The sequence below is a fragment of the Python bivittatus genome, unplaced genomic scaffold (genome assembly GCF_059951505.1).
Source record: "Python bivittatus isolate LINGU-HERP-01145 unplaced genomic scaffold, Pbiv_v1 ctg000570_np1212, whole genome shotgun sequence".
NCBI classification, from domain to species: Eukaryota; Metazoa; Chordata; class Lepidosauria; order Squamata; family Pythonidae; genus Python; species Python bivittatus.
In genome coordinates this window covers 8,077,154-8,097,134 of record NW_028277097.1, presented here as the reverse complement: position 1 = coordinate 8,097,134, position 19,981 = coordinate 8,077,154, and the positions used below count along the sequence as shown (strand labels likewise).

General features: G+C 37.8%; 1 protein-coding gene across 2 annotated transcripts in view; it reads left to right on the top strand.

Annotated features, from left to right (window-relative positions):
* Positions 1 to 19,981, top strand: part of WDR70 (WD repeat domain 70) — a 138,867-nt gene that overhangs the window by 93,041 nt on the left and 25,845 nt on the right. For both annotated transcript variants that reach the window (XM_088152978.1, XM_088152977.1), the window contains exons 11-13: positions 816 to 915; positions 7,187 to 7,271; positions 8,598 to 8,736. In XM_088152978.1, coding sequence (XP_088009104.1) covers positions 816 to 915; positions 7,187 to 7,271; positions 8,598 to 8,736 — 324 coding nt within the window. The remainder of the gene's footprint in view (positions 1 to 815; positions 916 to 7,186; positions 7,272 to 8,597; positions 8,737 to 19,981) is intronic.

Genomic DNA, 19,981 nt, shown 5'->3' with positions numbered 1-19,981 from the left:
CCCATTGAAGAGAAGATATTCTTTCGCTAGCTTTGCCACCTTTCCTTATGAACTCAGAGATATGGGGAAGTCATTCTTATATTTTAAAATATAACCCACATCTATCAGAGATATTTCTAAAACATACCTCAAGAAAAAAAGAGTTTACAAAGAAATTGCTCATCTATTAATAAATAAAGATTATTGTTAAAAAGTATTTTAGTAGAAGAACTTGTTTTCCTTCCCAAGGAATGCATTCTCATAGTAGTATGTAGGAAGCCAAGTGACACTCAGATTTTTTTGTACTTTTTTCTAAATCTTTAACCCAGGCTTTTTGGCATTTCTCAGGCTTGGCATCCAACTTTCCCAGATTACTTTCAAGATACGTCCAGAAGAAGATGAAATATTTTGTGGTCTTGAATCTTATATACCGTAGAAAGGATGGGAATGTTCTCTCCTGATAAAAAGAAATATTTTTATATCTTAGTCATACATATTTGCCTCTAACTCATATAAAAGAGAGGGATGCATGTATATTAACATTGCACGGTTACATTATTATAGTTCTGGACCCTAAAGCTAAATATTTGGAAGTGTTACAAATCCTTGGCCTACCAAATACAATTAAGCTGTTAAATGTATATAAAAGGTGATGAACAAGAATAGATGAATGTTGTCAGCTGTCATCTGTTTTCTCTAATGCCTGAGATTATGAAACTGCTTACTGGTTTTTTAATCCAACAGTGCAATAAAAAGCATTTGATGTTCTCAAAGAACCAGGTGCACTTTGTCTAAAATTAGCAAACCTTTGCGATATTGATTTGTTCCGCAAACAGGTTCATACCAAGTTTCACTGCAGGCAAGCACATGCTCCAGGCACTGACCCATCGTGTTTGACATTTTCCTACGATGGTACCGTTCTTGCCAGTCGGGGAGGTAAGTGACCACATTTCCTTCTATATATAGTGCTGTATACAAGTTGGCCAAAGCCAGTGCTGAATTCATAGAGCAAAATCATAGAGCATAGAGTGCCAACTCCAACCTTGGGGATTGGGGAAGAGAGCTTCACCCTCGAAAGCATTCCTGCCCTGCTCTGAGAAACATTATGCCTCATTCCCATTCCCTATTTGCCTGATTTACCTCAGGGTAGTTGTATGCTCAAACTATACAACTACCCTGAGACAGGACACGAGTATGTTAATCAATCACCTCCTCTTTGTTACAGCTTACATGCTTAAAAATGGCAGAGAGTAAGGAGCAGAAAGAGGAGGCCCACAGTCAGTTGGGTCCATTAGCAGGCGTGCGTCTGTATCACTCTGGCAGAACTAGATGTTATTAAAATAAACAGGACTTCCCCTAAAGCAATACTCCTGTATCAAGTTTTCATCTCCCTCATTCTTGAACATAGTTAGCTTTACTGTACTCCTTTAAATCTTTATTTATTTATTTATATGTCACATTTATATAGCCGCCCATCTCACACAAAGCGACTCTGGGCGGCGAACAACAATTAAATAAAATAACAAATGGATAAAAACAATTGTTGTAAAAAGACAAAAAGTGATTATTAAAATGAAAATGTCATCAAAAATGTTAAAACTTTTAGATTTTAAAATATACAAACCCACAGAGAGAACAGAATATCACAGTGGAGCCATCTAAGAACATCTCCGGTTCCCAAAGATCCCCAGGCCTGATGACACAACCAGGTCTTGAGAGACTTCCTAAACAACAGCAGGGAAGGGGCAAGCCTAACTTCAGGAGGGAGAATGTTCCACAAGGAGGGAACCACAGCAGAGAAGGCCCATATCCTAGGACCCACCAAATGCAAGTCCTTGGCCAGTGGAACATGGCCAAGCATACCTTCCCTGCTGGATTTAATGGGATGGGCCGATGTAATCGGGGAGAGGTGGTCCCTCAGATAATGGTATTTTTCAGCTGTTACTTCATAGTAAGGACTGGTGGGTATGAAGAAATACTCACCAAGGCATCATAGGATATGAGCGACAGTTTACAAAGTGAAGCATGGAAATTAAACTTTGGGCTGCCAATTTCAGCATTAACTGTTTTAGATTACAGGGAATCCTTGCTTAACAACTACAATTGGGACCAGCATTAAGTCATTAAGTGATGCGGTCATTAAGCGAAATATCGCGTGACCACAGCTTGCAATTTTACTGCCAGCTTCTCCATTAACTGCTTGTCAGAATCTGGCTGTGAATTGAGCAAGTGGTGATCATGTGACCGCAGGGACATCACAACAGTCGTAAGTGTGAGGATTGGTCATAAAGTTACTTTTCTAGCACCATCGTAACTTCGAAGAGTTGCTAAACAGGGCAGTCGTTAAGAGAGGACTAACTGTACATATACTTTGATTGTAATATGGTATAGAACAGGGGTGCACAGCTTTCTCACCTTGGGGGCCAGACTGTTAGGCTTTGTGTGACATGTTGAGAGTTTCATGCCAAAACTGGGCAGGGTCATTGCAGAAATGTTAACGGGCGAAATATGTGCCTTAGGCATCTGCAGGACGTAAAACAGCCATACAGCCACTCCTTGTTTAGCAATTACCTCAGTTAGCAACCATTCACAAATATAACAGTAATAAAAAAAAAATCATTCTCTGACTAATGTACACACTTATGACCAAATTTCTGCACCTGATAACAACCCACGCTGGAGTGAGAGTAACGCTGGTGTAGCTATATGAAAGAACTTTATCTGAATATGAGGGCAGCAACCGGTGATTTTGACAGCGTCTCTCTCTCTCTCTCTCAGTCACGTTTTCATTTAACGACTTGGTCATTGGAATGGAACGCAGTCGCTAAACGAGGAGTGGGTATATTACCTTAAAATGGCCTCTTCCCAAGCCCCCCCCCCGATCAAAAAGAAGAAACACAAACGTTAGGCCCACCTAGTTTGTAGTCAAAAAAGGAAATTTATCAGCCTGTAGTTTTGCACTTCCAGTATAGAATGCTTATACCTGATTAATTTATACTGTAATATAATTTAATTGTAATAATACTAAACCTAATTCATAATGAAAATAATAAAATGGCTTTTGCAGGCATCCTATCAAATTTTGCTTTTTTTCTCATTTTAATGCATGTTAAGGAATGACTTTATGTAGTGTTAAGTACTGTTCTGGGGCCTTTCCAGCAACAGCAGATGTATTGTCAACAGTCAGACACACCTGCCCAAATGCAAGGGATCAAAGGAGGAATTTTGTTTGGGATGGAATAAGAACTTCCAGTGAAATCCTGATCATATTCCTTGTTCTGTGATGCAGTTTGCCTGTCAGATATGTGAGACTATAGATGGCTCAGCTGCATGCACAAGGGAAAAGGAGCAACATAAGAATCGCTTATATGTATTCCCAGTTTTGTTCCTATTGAGCATATGCTTGTAACTTGACAGAAATGTAAGAACATGATCGTTAAAGAAGAACTTCTGAGTGTAGTTCTTAAAAACATTTTTGTCTATAAAATAATAATCTTTAATAAGATATTTAGTAATACATGACTAGCTTGTTTATAAAAATAGGTTGAAATTAAACTATAGAGTCGTCTTCTTGTCCTTCTGATATGATGTGAATTTACCTAGTCAATATCTCTTGTTTTAAAGCAGTTTTACACGTGCAGGTTGTGATGCCACAAACTGTTTATGTGGCTGCTGCTGATTGTCTATTGTACTGGGGTTCCAGTGTTGTTAGAACTCACATAAAATGCCACAAGGCAAATGGGCTGCTTTTTACCTGACATGGTTTGTCGTGGCAGGAGCAATATTGCAAGTTGACTTTGAAAACTTTTTAAAATGGAAAGTTGAAAGTTAAACTGGGAAGCTAACGTTAAAAGGAAAGAACTTGTTTTAGTGGAGACGTAAAGTGAACTAAGAAAATATTTAATCTATATACTCAAGGTCTAAACAAAGTAAAAGAAAAGAAAGTGTTACAGTTAGTAAGTGGTTGGATCTCTTCATGAATAAAGAGCATAAGTACTGCAACTTGGGGGAACACTGCAATTTGGCAATTAGCTGTACAAAATGAGTTCAATTTAAGTTTTAAGCACGATCATTAAAATGTTGCTGTGGCTTTTCACTTTTCACAGAGTTGATAACTCTTTGAAAAGTGGTTTCAGGAGTAGAATCCAACTGAAGCAATGAAAGGGGAAGAAAACATTCTCCATACTTGTCAGGCCTCAGTGGTGTCCCTTTTTCAATTCTAATCTAAACGGTTGCCAAATTTAACTGTTTCCTCTAGTCCCTAGATTGTTTTGATTTATGTCCTCATTTTTTCCTAAAGCTCAAAGATTAAATATTCCTTTCCTCCAATTTTATCCTTGTAATGGCACTCCTGTGATGTAAGATAAGTTGAAAGATAGTATCTGTCAATCACTCAGTGAATATCCAAGGCTGAGTGAAATTTGAATATGATTTCTCTGATTCTAGTCAACAACTTAGCAGACACAAAAATAATGGATAAATCTAATTTTAACTATCAGGGCAGAAACATCAAACAATGTCTTGAAAATAATTCCAGTTCTAGTTTACAGAGGCTTTTCTTTCGCTATCTCAAGCTTTTTCAGTATCATCTCTAGGATCAGTGCTAATCAGGATTTGTTTTCACGCAGAATTTACAAACTAGCTTATAATATAGATTTAGAGGAAACTATGATGAGCATTAACGATCATGGTTAATGATGATGAAGATGTAATATTAACTGTGGTTAAAGCTGACAGGTGAGGAAGTAGGATGGAGACTTTAGATCCTGTAGTTTGATGCAATGCAGGAAGAAACTTTTTGCTAACATATTTTTTAAACATTAGCAAGATTCATCTGACTGAATTTCTCTCTTTAATACCCCATCATTCCTCCAGAGAGATGATCGTGTCAAGGCCTAGTCCGTCAAGGCTGAAGGAGCCTTGATTGCGATTAGTTACTGTGAAGGATATTTGAGCATTTGCCAGATGCAGTTGTTCTTCTGCATATATTTTTACAGCTGAATTACTTAGCTTTTGGACATAGTGTAGAACTTGTGACTTGAGGATTGCAGTCTTGGTTTGTATTTTTATTTATTTATTCAATTTGTATAGCTACCCATCTCACATACACAACACTGAATTGCTCACACAGTTAAAAAACAGATGCAAATAAATAATCAAGCAATAACAACAAAAAACCATTAAAACACTTTAAAACAATTAAAACCCTAAAAACTGTGCTGTCAGAAATTGTATCTTAGGCCTGATTTGCATATTATGTTCTCTGTCACCTAGATAGTAAATAGCTCAGTTGTGATCTGTCTCAGTTAATTAGAAGAATTCTCTCAAATTTTGTGTGCCCTGTGGAATTATTCATGCCACTCTTGTGCTGGTCCCAGTTACGGTTGGTAAGTGAGGACTATCTGTACTACCTATAGATTTTATCAAAACCTTTTCCCCCTGAAGCAATAGAAATACAGCTTTGTCTTTTCTATCTTTATTCAAAACAATCAAATCTATTGCCAGCTGAATATTATTTGATCCATGTCTAGTTTTGATGAACCCAACTGGATCACTCTTGTTCCTGAAGAAATCACTTGCTAAATTCTTTTTACTAAAAACAGGTGTTAAGATTTTAATATCTAACCAATGAAATAGGGTTATAGTTAACACCTAATGTATGATCTTTACCAGGTTTTGGTATGACTGTGATATAAACTTCATTAAATGAAGATGATGACATATCACTTTCAATTCTCCTTGTATAGTTGATGGAGCTTAGGGACAAGTATACCAATTCTTTTATACCATTCCACAAGAAATGCATCAAGTTTCATTATTTATAGCCAAAATCCCTTCTTTTATCTCATCCATAATCAAAGAAGTGACTAATATTGGCTTGTATGTGTAGTCATATTATTGCATGTACATCATATAAGGAGACTCTAAAAAATATTTTAACGACTAATTTGAAAAGTAAATTTTTGAACACAAATGGCCAGATGTACTGTTATTAGGCCATGAAGGAAAATTCAACAAGTTAAATATGAGTTGAATAATATCACAGTGATCTGAATGTTAACTTAATATGCTTACCTTAAAAATACAGACAAATGATGAGGGATATGGCTGAATCTTGGCAGATCATTTAGAGCAACAACAACAACAAAAAAGATTAAGAAATCACTACAGCCATCAAAGATGGGAAGAAGATATTTGGATCTCTTGAAGATACAATTTTTCATTTTAAAAAATTGTACTTATATAGTGAATTTGAGAATCTATCTGATGAAGATGTACAAGCTTTTAAAGCTAAAATTAGCCTTCCACAATTAGATCCTTGCTTGTATAAAATCTAATAAATTCTCCAACAGTTGAAGATTTCCTTCAGGCTTGGGTTATCAGACCGCATTTAGAATCCTTCATTACATCCTTAACTTTAGAGCAGTGTTGTCCAAACTTGGCCACTTTAAGATGAGTGGAGTTCAACTCCCAGAACGTGCTGGCTGGGGAATTCTGGGAGTTGAAGTCCACTCATCTTAAAGTGGCCAAGTTTGGACAACACTGCTTTAGAGGAATTGGCACTGAGCAGTACAGAATGGGATTGGGGAAACTGCAGCCTTTCCAATAACACTGTGATGTATTTTAATTCATATTTATTCTATTTTAACTAATATTTATTCTTTTTACCCAGAGTCGCTCTGCAGTGAGATGGGCAGTGACAAATTTGAAACATAAATAAATATAAATATAAACACTGAACTACAGTATAACCCTTAATATCCTGCTGTTGTTCATGTCATCCAGGGTTGCTGGGAGTCAATCCCCAATACAGAGATTTTGGAGAGATTTTATGTCCCATTTGAGTATAATGGGAAATTACAATTTTCTCCTCTAAGAATGAATCTGAATTCCTCCCTAAATCACATGAATCCCTCCCTTCTCCTCTTTTGTGCTGGCAAGGGAGGCTTAGAAAGCCTTTGCTTTTAATTTTAAACTAACCAGAATCTTCTGCTAATTTTGAACTAGAATTGTATTCATTTATGATAAGTGTTATTTTATTTATTCTCTGAAACTGCTCTAAGTATATTATTTATAGTTCCTCTTGGACCAAAGCTTTTGATGGTGAAAATCATTGAAAGGATTGAAGCAGGAATTAATATTTTTGCTTTTTAATATAATAAATTCCATTTTAACCATTGGATATTGGATATTTGTTATTTGATAGGTGATGATACCTTAAAAACCTGGGACATCAGACAATTTAAAGCACCTCTTAATTCTATCAGTGGCCTACCTAGTTTCTTCCCCATGTAAGTAGCTTCATAATTTTTAGTGAAGAGGGAAGTGCAAAAATAGATCAAAGTTAGTTCAGTGGAGAGACATTTTCTGAATCAAGTTTGCATGGATTGAACTCAACATATGTTAAAGTTTGGTGTGGCTCACCAGTTCTCAAGAGATAGGCCGTATTGGTAATGTTTTAAATCTCTATAAGATGGGCTCAGTGGCTATTAAGTAGTAACGTGAATCACCCTGTATAGCAATATATCATAGAAGTGTTAAGCTGGAAAACGTGTACGCAGTTTACCTTAAGGATCCAAAAATCTTTTCACTGGAAAGAAATCCAGTTTACTTTTTTTTAATAACACATATTCTTTTTCTAAATTGCTAATACTGAGTTATCTAAATAAGGATATATCATAAGTTATGCCCAGCATAAATATGGCTATAACTCTGAAGCACTGATGGTTTTGGAGCCAAATGGCCTTGGTCTATGACCATTCAGCCCCAGAATTCATTACTGCTTCATTGATGCTACTATGAAAGCCTGCACCAGTGTATGGCTGTAGCTACTTTAAAAGGTTTGCAAGGCAGGGGGTGGAAAAACACTTTGCAGGGTCATATGTTTATCTTCCATTACTGGTATTAGCTCTTCTTGGTTCCATATCTACTTTGGACAGGAATTATGGTGAATGTTAACCATGATGAGCACTTGCCTAAATGTCATGCTACACCTTTTTCAATAAGAGACTTGAGAAGGAAATTGGCATGGGATGAAAGGGAGGGGGAGAGACCATGTTTTCCCAAGGCTTCATTCCAATTTGCTTAGCTTGCAGAGAGCAAGAATTATATCTCCCCCAGATTTTAGAGGTAACGCTAGAGCTTTTAAAGCTTTTGATATAAATTGATTTAGCATACTGCTTTTACTCGCTACTTGTCTATAAGCTCTTAGCTTTCACCTCAAATTTGAATTAATTTTAAAGAATCTATGAGTTTGTTTATTGCTTTGAGAGAAAACATGAAAAACGATTTTGAAAATGGGTCTGTTTATCATTTGTCATACAAAATGGTTGGATATCATGTTGCTAGAAATAGACATTATGGCCTACTGAATTATTACTGAATGATAGATTTCAAAACTGTCTCTTTATTTTGTAAACTAGACACATGAGACACTTTTTCATTCTGGTGTTGAAATCTTCAGGAGAAAATTCTATTTGTTGGTTTTTCTGGTTTGGGTTATTTGGAATGCTGCTTTGATTTTAGTTGTCAAACACAATTATCTTTTAAAGATTTGAAATAATATATATAAATTGGATTCCAAGAAAATAAACTAATCTGTACTATATTTTCAACAGGACCGACTGTTGTTTCAGCCCAGATGATAAATTACTTGTTACTGGTATTTCTGTTAAGAAAGGACATGGCAATGCAAAACTTCTCTTTTTTGATCGTGATACATTTAAAAAAATGTATGAGATTGATGTCACAGATGCGGTAAGCCAAAGTTCAGTATATCACTTATTTTACTGATGTATAAGAATGATAATTACTTCTAGTGATTTTTGAATTTTGTTCATTAACTATAGATACATAAAATTAAATTTATTTATTTATTTATTATTTATTAAACCAATTTATATAGCCGCCCATCTCACCACAGGCTATATATCTGGGGAGCATACAACAAAGCTAAAAACAGTCAATAAATACATTAAAAATATAAAAATGCAAGTTTGATAGTCTAGAAAATCCAGTTAAATGGCATATACTATTCCTGTATTGAGTAATTATGTGGTCCCTTACAATAAATTCATCCCATCAGCCAGTAATAATAATGCATATTTTCTGTATGGTAGGTGAGTTATGCAGTTTATTAAAAGCAATACAGCCTGTCAGGGGACAAACCAAGAAAAAATCTGAATTACATGTCCCAGGCCCTGTTTGTCATGAATATCCCACGTTACAGGTGGTTGGGCTGAGGGTGAGCCGTAAGGCTCTTAATCTCATCAGGATGGTAACTTACCATGGAGCTAATGAAGCAAGAGGCTAATATTACTTAATGTCTTCTGGATCCCAAGCCTTGAAATAGTTAAAAGTCTTAAGGCATGGAACATCATAGAGCCTCCTCATCCCATTCCAAAGACTCTTGGCCAAGCACAAGGAATCCCTAGCTTAACTTCTCCCTGTAAAGTTTTCCCTCTTTCACTGTTAGACTTTTTTCTTAAAGTAAATTGACATTGAGTTACAACACCACCTTTAAGCAACTTTTCAAAATTACCTTATTTCTTCATGACTTATAGCTTAATTCTGTTTAGATCTTTTTTTCTTTTTTTTTTGTAAACTGCATTAAGTTTAGGAGTGGAGGGGAGCATGCAATGAGTGTAGTTGCTTGGAACCATTATTTTTATATTGTGGCATATTATAATTTGTTCCAAACTCCACTACAAAATGAAGCAATGCATATTATATCTTCAAGGATGATTAATGTACTTCCCTCTGGTAGCTTTGGGAAGAAGGACAACTGGTAAATATTATGTACAAATCAATCAATATGTTAAGAAAGTGAAAGTGTGTATGGATGTTACATATACAAACTCTATCTGAATAGGATGATGAATATCCAGACAGATGGAGAATATCCTAGATGTGGATTAGTTCACAGCATTCTTTAAATAGTTTGGTATGAATAATTTTTGAGCACCACGCTCATCTCTGTCCTTTGTACTCTGATAGCCAGTGAACTGAGTGGCTTTTGCCCATCTGTATATTGCTGAGTTCACTTGCTAGATTAATAGGCATTATTAGGACCTGTACTTCATTTATCCTGTTGTTTGCTTTCAAGGTGTAATGTTATTTGAATGGTTTAAGCTGTAACATTTCAATAATCTATTTTGGAGTTAGAATTGAACTCTTATTGTCGAGAAAATGTCAGAAAACAGAATTCAGTATCCATTTGCTACCTTTTGATTATATGATTACAGTAGATATGGCATGTATAATTAGGAAATCAGTGGAAAGGAAATATTTCATGCCAGCCAAAGAATATTAATTGCTTGTTAATCATATTGTTTTAAGTAAAAATCAGATGCTGTCCATGCTGTTGAAGAAAGGATAGAAGAATGATCTTGGGTCACCCATTATAGCTCTGGACAGACTAATAACACTTATTGGGTTAAATGATAAACTACCCTAATTGGTTCATTACATGAAACAGGACACAACGTAAGCAATATAAAGAAAAATACTTTTTACAGCTGTTTAGTTTTATTTTATCAGACAGTGGGGAGGGGGCTGTCCAGACAACAGAGATAATTTTAAATTGCTTTAGGGCTGTAAACTTACTGTTTAAAACTGCTTGGTAAATAGCCAGTTGATTTTGGCCTGTAAATGAACCTGATGCTTAATGGAAACTTAATGGCCAGTTCTAAATGCTTGACCAAAAAGATGTCTAGCATTTCTTTCTGTCTTAACCATGACAGCCTTTGTTCACCAACTTTCCTTTAAGTTTTTGTGGGAAATGTGCATTATTATTCCAGACTTTTCTCTAGATGGGGTAATGTGAGCTCTTACAGGGTTATCCAATGGTAATATGGCCAGAAGAGTGAATAATCTTCTGGCCATATTACCAGCTATTAGAGCCCATGCTGGAGTTCATGGGGCTAACTACAAGTTGACTTACATCTTTGGAGATAGTAAGCTCAACCTATGCTAGCTGTGTCTATGTTCTGCACACCATTATCAGTATATTCAAGGATGCCTTCCTCAACCTGATGCCTTCAAATTGAAAAAGCAAGCTGTATTGGTTACCGGTCAGCTTCCGGGTGCAATTCAAGGTGCTGTCATCACCTTTAAAGCCCTTCATGGCATAGATCCTGGCTATCTGAGGACCACCTCTCTCCACTTGTTTCTGCCTGCCTGGTGTGATCAAGCTGGTGGTGTCCTCCAGGTCCCATCTATCAAACAGTGTCATCTTGTGAGACCTAGAAGGTGTGTCTTCTCAGTTGCAGCACCTGCCCTCTGGAATGATATCCTCTGGAGATTCATGCGGCTCCCACCTTTAGGACTTTCTGTAAATTATTCAAAGTCTGTTTTTTTCTTAGCCCTTGGGTTAAGGTGGTTGGGTAGCCCCTTCTAGTTAGTTTAGTTTAGTTTAATTTAAGATTGGGCATTTGTTCTTCTGGTCGGCCATGTTCATCCTTTTAAATATATACTATATATTTCCCTTTTTTAATTTGTAAGAGTCATCATTGAGTCAGGCAGCCTCAAAATTTGAATGGATGGATGGATGGATGAAATATAATGTAATATTTCATTAAAACAAGTGCCAGTTGTGAAAACAGATACACTTTAATCATTGAAGGAAACTGCAATTTGAGAACTTAAGATAATTATAGCAAGAACACTGCTTCATTGTGTTCTGTGTTATTGTGATGATGGCAGATTATGCCATTTAGGGATTTGAGATTTCTGTTTCATGACTGGCTTCATCAGACTCAACAGCATAGTAAGCCAGATTAAAGGAAAGACAGGCTGAAGAAATACTGGCAACCAAGTATAACAGCATATATTCCCAGGAGCTCAATCACACCACTGACTCCAAGGAGAAATGAATGAGGTTGGGGTGCCTCTCCCAGAATGGAGTGTCCAGGCTTTGAGTTCTCTGAAGAGGGCCCTTCTCATTGTGACATCAGTGCATACAGTGGGGCAAAAAAGTATTTAGTCAGCCACCAATTGTGCAAGTTCTCCCACTTAAAAAGAAGAGATAGGCCTGTAATTTTCATCATAGGTATACCTCAACTATGAGAGACAAAATGGGGGAAAAATCCAGAAAATCACATTGTCTGATTTTTAAAGAATTTATTTGCAAATCATGGTGGAAAATAAGTATTTGGTCAATATCAAAAGTCCATCTCAATACTTTGTTATATATCCTTTGTTGGCAATGACAGAGGTCAAACGTTTTCTGTAAGTCTTCACAAGGTTTTCACACACTGTTGCTGGTATTTTGGCCCATTCCTCCATGCAGATCTCCTCTAGAGCAGTGATGTTTTGGGGCTGTCGCTGGGCAACACGGACTTTCAACTCCCTCCAAAGGTTTTCCATGGGGTTGAGATCTGGAGACTGGCTAGGCCACTCCAGGACCTTGAAATGCTTCTTACGAAGCCACTCCTTCATTGCCCGGGCGGTGTGTTTAGGATCATTGTCATGCTGAAAGACCCAGCCACGTTTCATCTTCAATGCCCTTGCTGATGGAAGGAGGTGTTCACTCAAAATCTCACGATACATGGCCCCATTCATTCTTTCCTTTACACAGATCAGTCGTCCTGGTCCCTTTGCAGAAAAACAGCCCTAAAGCATGACGTTTCCATCCCCATGCTTCACAGTAGGTATGGTGTTCTTTGGATGCAACTCAGCATTCTCTCTCCTCCAAACACAACGAGTTGAGTTTAGACCAAAACGTTCTACTTTGGTTTCATCTGACCATATGACATTCTCCCAATCCTCTTCTGGATCATCCAAATGCTCTCTAGCAAACTTCAGACGGGCCCGGACATGTACTGGCTTAAGCAGGGGGACACGTCTGGCACTGCAGGATTTGAGTCCCTGGCGACGTAGTGCGTTACTGATGGTAGCCTTTGTTACTTTGGTCCCAGCTCTCTGCAGGTCATTCACTAAGTCCCCCCGTGTGGCTCTGGGATTTTTGCTCACCATTCTTGTGATCATTTTGACCCCACGGGGTGAGATCTTGCGTGGAGCCCCAGATCGAGGGAGATTATCAGTGTTCTTGTATGTCTTCCATTTTCTAATTATTGCTCCCACAGTTGATTTCTTCACACCAAGCTGCTTGCCTATTGCAGATTCAGTCTTCCCAGCCTGGTGCAGGTCTACAATTTTGTTTCTGGTGTCCTTCAACAGCTCTTTGGTCTTGGCCATAGTGGAGTTTGGAGTGTGACTGTTTGAGGTTGTGGACAGGTGTCTTTTATACTGATAACAAGGTCAAACAGGTGCCATTACTACAGGTAACGAGTGGAGGACAGAGGAGCCTCTTAAAGAAGTAGTTACAGGTCTGTGAGAGCCAGACATCTTGCTTGTTTGTAGGTGACCAAATACTTATTTTCCACCATGATTTGCAAATAAATTCTTTAAAAATCAGACAATGTGATCTTCTGGATTTTTTTTCTCATTTTGTCTCTCATAGTTGAGGTATACCTATGATGAAAATTACAGGCCTCTCTCATCTTTTTAAGTGGGAGAACTTGCACAATTGGTGGCTGACTAAATACTTTTTTGCCCCACTGTATTTCCAGGGGAGCCACTTCATTGGGGCGCCACTGTTTCATTGACGGTTTATGTTGCACCACTTTACCCAAGCTTTTGCTTTCCGTTGGGTGATTGTCAGGTTTTATAATAAATATGTTAATTCATTGCCCTTTACAGATTTTTCTAAACCTCCCTTTGACTTCTTTCATGAAGTGCACTACCTAAATTCAAGAAAAACTTATAATACTGTCTTGAAGTTGGAAGGGCCCAAGTAATAGCTGTAGCAATAGTGCAGTAGAATGGCCAACAGATGCTGTCCTACAGAGGCAACTGCAGGATTGAAGGCTTTTGTTGCAGTGATAAAAGCAGCATCACGACACAAGCCCTGCCCTTGTCATACATGAGTGCAAGATCATGAGGCTTGTACAAAAGAGGTGGAACTTAGAGTGCAATGCTGCTTTCATCGTCCCTCCTTCCCCTGCCTGGACACCTTTGCCCTGCCATCTGCCATTGTTATCTAGCCAGGTGCAGTGGAAATCAAAGGAGGAGGAGAAGAGGAGGAGGAAGAAGAAGAAGGAGAAGAAGAAGAAGATGATGATGATGATGATGATGATGATGATGATGATGATAAACATTGGGAAGAGATGAGCCCTGACAATCAACTAGCAGTCAGGTTAACAAACTGCAGCTGTAGACATGCAGAAAGCAAACTCCCATTATGGAAAGGGCTGTGCCCTTGCTGCCAGCATAGTCTCTGGGGCAGTCTTCCTCACCCTGGTATCTTCCAGAAATGTTAAATTGCAACTTCCATCATCCACATTAGCATAGGAAATAGCCATGCCAGCTGTAACTTATGAAAGTTGCAGTCTAACACCTTTTTGAATAAAAGACTGCCATGGAGAAATTTAAAAATTCAACCAATATAGTATTTTTATTTCCTATGTGAAATGTTTTTGAATTTAAATGTATATCCTAACCTTTTGCGAAAAACAGGTAGGGCAGGGGGTTTTTTTTAGAAGGGAAGGGTTATCAATTGAGGCTGAATTTTATTATGTTTTAATATTGCCACAGTGAATGGCACAGTGGGTATGATCATAGCTTAATGAAAGGGAGCAGGACCAGAATTTTCAGCCCTTCTCTCACTCTTATTTGATAAGATAGCAGGTGATTATGGTAGAATAGGTGTGTTTGAGTGCACCTGTTGTAGCTTTTAATTAGGCATTTTTTTTGTTAGTTACAAAAGACCTCACAGATGAAAATTGCTAATTTGCTGCAGACTTTCAGCAACACAAATTTCCACCTTCTATAAACAGGAAGGCCGTGTGTAGATTTAGTAAAATAAAATCTAAAAATGAGTCTGAGGAGCTGCAGTTTTCCCATCCCTTCTCTTCAGAGTGGCATATATGGAATTATCTATTTTCAGCCTTACCACACTTTTGTTAGATAGATAAAGCTCATATTTATACCATTTCCACAGTAGTGATTGGGAACATCTGATATCATCATCCACCATTCATTAATGGTACTATATCAGTAATGAAGACAAGCTTTATATTGCCATAGTGAATGCTAGGGGAGCCCATAAGGTGTTATAAATCAGGAGTTTGGAAATGGCCTTAGCAGCTTAATACAGTGTGATTAACAAATGCAGGCATTCAACAAAATTTACCACTTTGGCACCAAATGTTGCAGTTCACGTACCATGCTGGTACCAGGTCTATGTCATACAAGTATCTGGCTACAATTTAATAGATGGTAGAACATGTTATAGCATCTTACTCACCCCTATTTACAAACAGTTCCAACTCAACCTTTATAACTTTAACATGCAATTTTACATACACATTTCTGAACCAATATATGCTATCATAAAATTACTATGAAATTGCAGGATTTAAAAAAGGGAAAATATTCTCATATTACTCTGCATTGTCAAGTTTTGGACCAGTGACTTTGTCAGTATTTCCTTGTTAAAATTTCTTTAGGATGCATCCAAAGCTGTGGCTAGTATAGAATAAAATTATGTGTAGTTTTGTTAGCTTTCTAGAGTGTTTCCACATAGTCATTTTTCCAGAAGAATCTCTTATATTCCCTGGCAAGATAATCTGGAAGGTTGGGGATTTCCCCAAGGATAAGAGGTTCTTTTTTGGATACGAAGATCAGTATCTTGTACGGTACTAGCACAAAGTCAGTTTCTCAGAATGTGCCTAAGATATTGCTATGCGCACAGTGTTCTTTTGAATCCCCACCTTAAAAATATATATATATATATATTATTTATATATATATATATATATACACTGTATTTTTCCGACAATAAGACGCCCCCATGTACAAGACGACCCCAAATTAAAAAATCAATATTTTAAAGATAGTGCAGAACACATTTTTATTGAGTAATTAGTTAACATTTACCTGATACACTCGGTGGGAGGAGGTCCAAACCGTCTCTCTGCAGCTCTATTTCCAGGCTCTTTTGCATAACTGATTACATTCAAGCACGAGTGAAACTGTCGATAGCTTGTCTCTGCAAACAGCCTTCCTCTAATTGGTTTGTTCAGCATCAGCTGACGTCAGTTACATCAGGCTTGTGACTGGAGGAAGTCTGTTTGGGAGACAAGCTATTTCACTCGTGATTGGAGGCTAGCAATAGGAGGAAGCCTTTCTGCAGAAACAAAGTATGGGCAGTTTTACAACCGCACGATTCTCGGCTGACTTCCTTAAATAAGACGCCCTTCAGTTTTTAGGGTAAGGATTTTAGAAAAAAGTATCGTCTTATAGTCGGAAAAATACGGTATATATAAAATTTTAACTAATAAAGTAATGGGCAGGTCCCAGATTAGCCATAATAAGCCCAATTTGTGGTTTCTCTCTCTCTCTCTCTCTCTCTTTTTAAAAGAGTAGAATGTCAACATAAAGTCTGACCATCCACTCGAACAACTCTCCTTATGCGCTCAGAGCCTTTGGTGCCGACAGCCTGCTTATCTTACTGCAAGGGCAGCCACGTACAGCAGATCAGAACAACATTCTTCACACAACCCTATCATACAGCCTCACCGGCACTAAGGCAGAAAGTAACATTGGCCTTTGTGAGGCAAGCATGTAAAGCCATAATGTTTTTTTAGCAGCAGTTCTTGCTGACAGTTTTATATCATTCTGACCCATGTTGGAGTCCTAAGCTAGACATTTTAAACCATGAAGCCAGTGCCAAATAAGCGCTATGTTAATTGGGTTTTTTAGCACTGGAACCATCAAGGCAGGAATTAGTAGCCTGATACAGATAGATCTTGTAGTTGAAGGTCACACATTTCTCTGTAGTTCTGCCCCCCAAATTCAAGACAGTCATTTAGTGCCAAAGGTCTACTGCCTATCTTTAGTGTCTCATTCAGACAGGACTGTGCTATGCTGAATTCCTTTGGAATGGCTCTTTATATTCCTCGGTCTGCCAGAGGAAGCCTGGATACCAGTAGGGTGCCTCCTCAACATAGTGCCCTTAAGATGTGTTGGACTTTTGCTCCCATCATGTGCAGCCAGTATTATTTTCTCCATTTCACAGATATTTTCATGAAACTCTCATCCTCTACAGCAGCCTCACACTATGTACTTTCTGGGTTAGAAATGCCATTTGGATGTTCCAGTTTTCATATTGTTGTACACTTTTCTGCCCCTTCTTGGTAAATGCTGATTTTTGCATGACCCATATTGCTATGATAATGTGGCCCTGTAGTTTGTGCAACCATTTAGAGCAGTTCAGTTGGATTCACTTTTCACAGATAACACTTTTTTGCTGCATCTATTCCCACAGAACATGAAAACCTGTTAAGAGTGGATTTCTTGCCCCATATCCTTTTCCCCTCAAATGAAAATGAATTTTTAATGTGGGAAAGAGAAGGCATAAACTAATTACTGACAGAATCTTTCTTAGGATTTTGGAAATCCTCATTTTGAAATGTGTACAGCCAAAAAAGCCATCTAAAAACTTGTACATGACAGGACATGTCATAGGAATCTAACTTTCAAGGAACTGATTTATTTTTTTAAGAATATCAGGGTCCCAGTTTGTGCTAAGACAATGAGTTTGATCTAGGGGTTAAGATGCTGAACTAGGAGTGGGAAAACCTGAGTTCTAATTCTTGTTGTAGGCACAGGAGCTAACTTTGTGACTTTGGGTCATTCACTCTCTCTCAGCCCTAGGAAGATGGTAATGACAAGTGACTTCTGAAATGTTGCTAAGAAAACAGTGTGGACTAGGTTGAGGATGTTGGGAAGGAAGTTGAGCTACCTTTTGGCGGCTCCAGGCAAAAAGCTTTCGTGATATTGCCCGCAGCTTCTTGAAGGAAGAAGCTAGAGCCCAGTTCGCTTCTAGTTCATAACAGCTGCCCATTTAAGCCAAGCCAGATCATTCTGATTAATTGCTTTGCTGGAATAGAACACCCACATTAAACTGTGGCCACCAGGAGTCAAGACCGACTTGAAGGGAACAACAACAACAAAAGAACTAAAGCTCTTGGATGGAGAAGCTTCTGAAAATCCAAAGAGGAAGCTTTAGGTTTGGGCTTCTCATCCCCTACACTTGCATGCATATTTCTCCCACCAGCAGCATCACACTTCATTCACAATACAAGCAACATAAATTTGTAATAGCTCCTAATTAATTAATATATTTCGGTCCGTTGCAATATGTAATAACATTTTTACATTATTTTATATTTCCATGATATGAAATATAAGTATATGATATTTAATCATATGATGCAATAATTTACTGTCCCCATAAATTAAAATCTGGACATCTCCTGATTTATAACTCCTGTGGTCAGCAACTTAAGCACTAATTTTATGCTAAGCTTGATCAGAATTATAGCACAAAAAAACCTGCAGTTCTGTTTATCTCAGTTAACATGGATGCAAATTATAAATCTTGTATAGTCTTCAAAGGCGCTGAGCTATGTATTTTGTGCACTCCAGCAAGAATTTAGATCTTCAGACTGTTTACCTGACCTGGACCAAGGCCAAATGTATAAGCATGACAGAGGGAGATAAGTCATAAAATCACATCTCTCCAAAATAGATAGCTTTGGCGGCTTTAAATCTCATTCTTAAACCCTTTATACAGAAGGCCTCATTTATGTGAACCAATGAACCAGTCACTTTGGTATCACTCATATGACGTAGTGGAAGAACTGGGAAAACTGGGAGCCAGTTTCCCAAACTGCTTGGGAAGATTACTATCTTACAAGAGAGTCAAGAACTTTGTTAAAAAGGCAAACAGACTTCATGAATGAAGTGCATCACACTGTTTTCGTCACCACGCGTAAGGCAGGAAAAAAAATAGTATGAAATGACTTATAAATATAGACTCTTTACAAAGTCAGACTAGTCCATATTTCCCAGTGCTGGGTTTGTTTATTGTTGGCAGGGGCTTTCTTGGGCTGACATGCAGAGAAATTTTCTCTTCCTTCTTCTGCTCCCTTCTCCCTTCAGCTGGAAAGATCAAAGCTGAAACCTGGGAACTTCTCCTACTAGACTACAGTAGAGTCTCTTCCCAGCCACGTGGACTAAACAAGGGCCACAGTGCTACCTAACCCAGTGTTTCTCAACCTTGGGTGGGGAATTCTGGGAGTTGTCCACCCATCTTAAACTTGCCAAGGTTGAGAAACACTGACCTAATCAGTCTAGGCTTCAAAGTAAAAAATTCATAAGACAAAATATTCACAAGGGGGTGGGGTGGTGGGTTAGGGGTCTGAATGCTGTTCGACATCCCTCCAGATGGCCAGAGATTCTTGTTGCCGATTTAGAAAATCATGAATGAATGAATGAATGAATGAATGAATGAATGAATGAATGAATGAATGAATGAATGAATGAATATAAACGGAATTGGAAGGAAGGAAGGAAGGAAGGAAGGAAGGAAGGAAGGAAGGAAGGAAGGAAGGAAGGAAGGAAGGAAGGAAGGAAGGATCATACATTTTCCAGGTTTGAACAAAGTGTTTATGGTTATCCCAGTCTTCTTTTTTAGGCTTATCTTTCTCTACCAGACTACTTGAATGTATACTGGCAAGAGGGTGAAAGAGTGGGAAACTTCTTGATCCCTTTTCATCAAATATAAATTTGAAGATTATCAGTAATGGAAAATAGAACATTTTTTTTCAAACATAGACTTATGTGACTAGGGAAAGCCTAAAGCATTTGATTCTTGTCTCATCCTAAGCAAGTATGTCTGTCATGACTTCACCAGGAATTCTTTTGGATAGGGATTAGATGTATTTTGTACAGCTAATTGTCCAAAAGTGTATAGGCACATTTTAAAAATGTGAAGAAATTGAAAGCCAGTAACATATCTGTAAACATATCTATATCAACTTCTGTTTCCATTTGTCAACTTCTTAAGTGGTAGGTGAGTTTATAAATTCAGTCAATTCTCAGTTTCTGAGATTTTTCAAATTCTAGGTATATATTATTTTTGTCGTGTATTGTT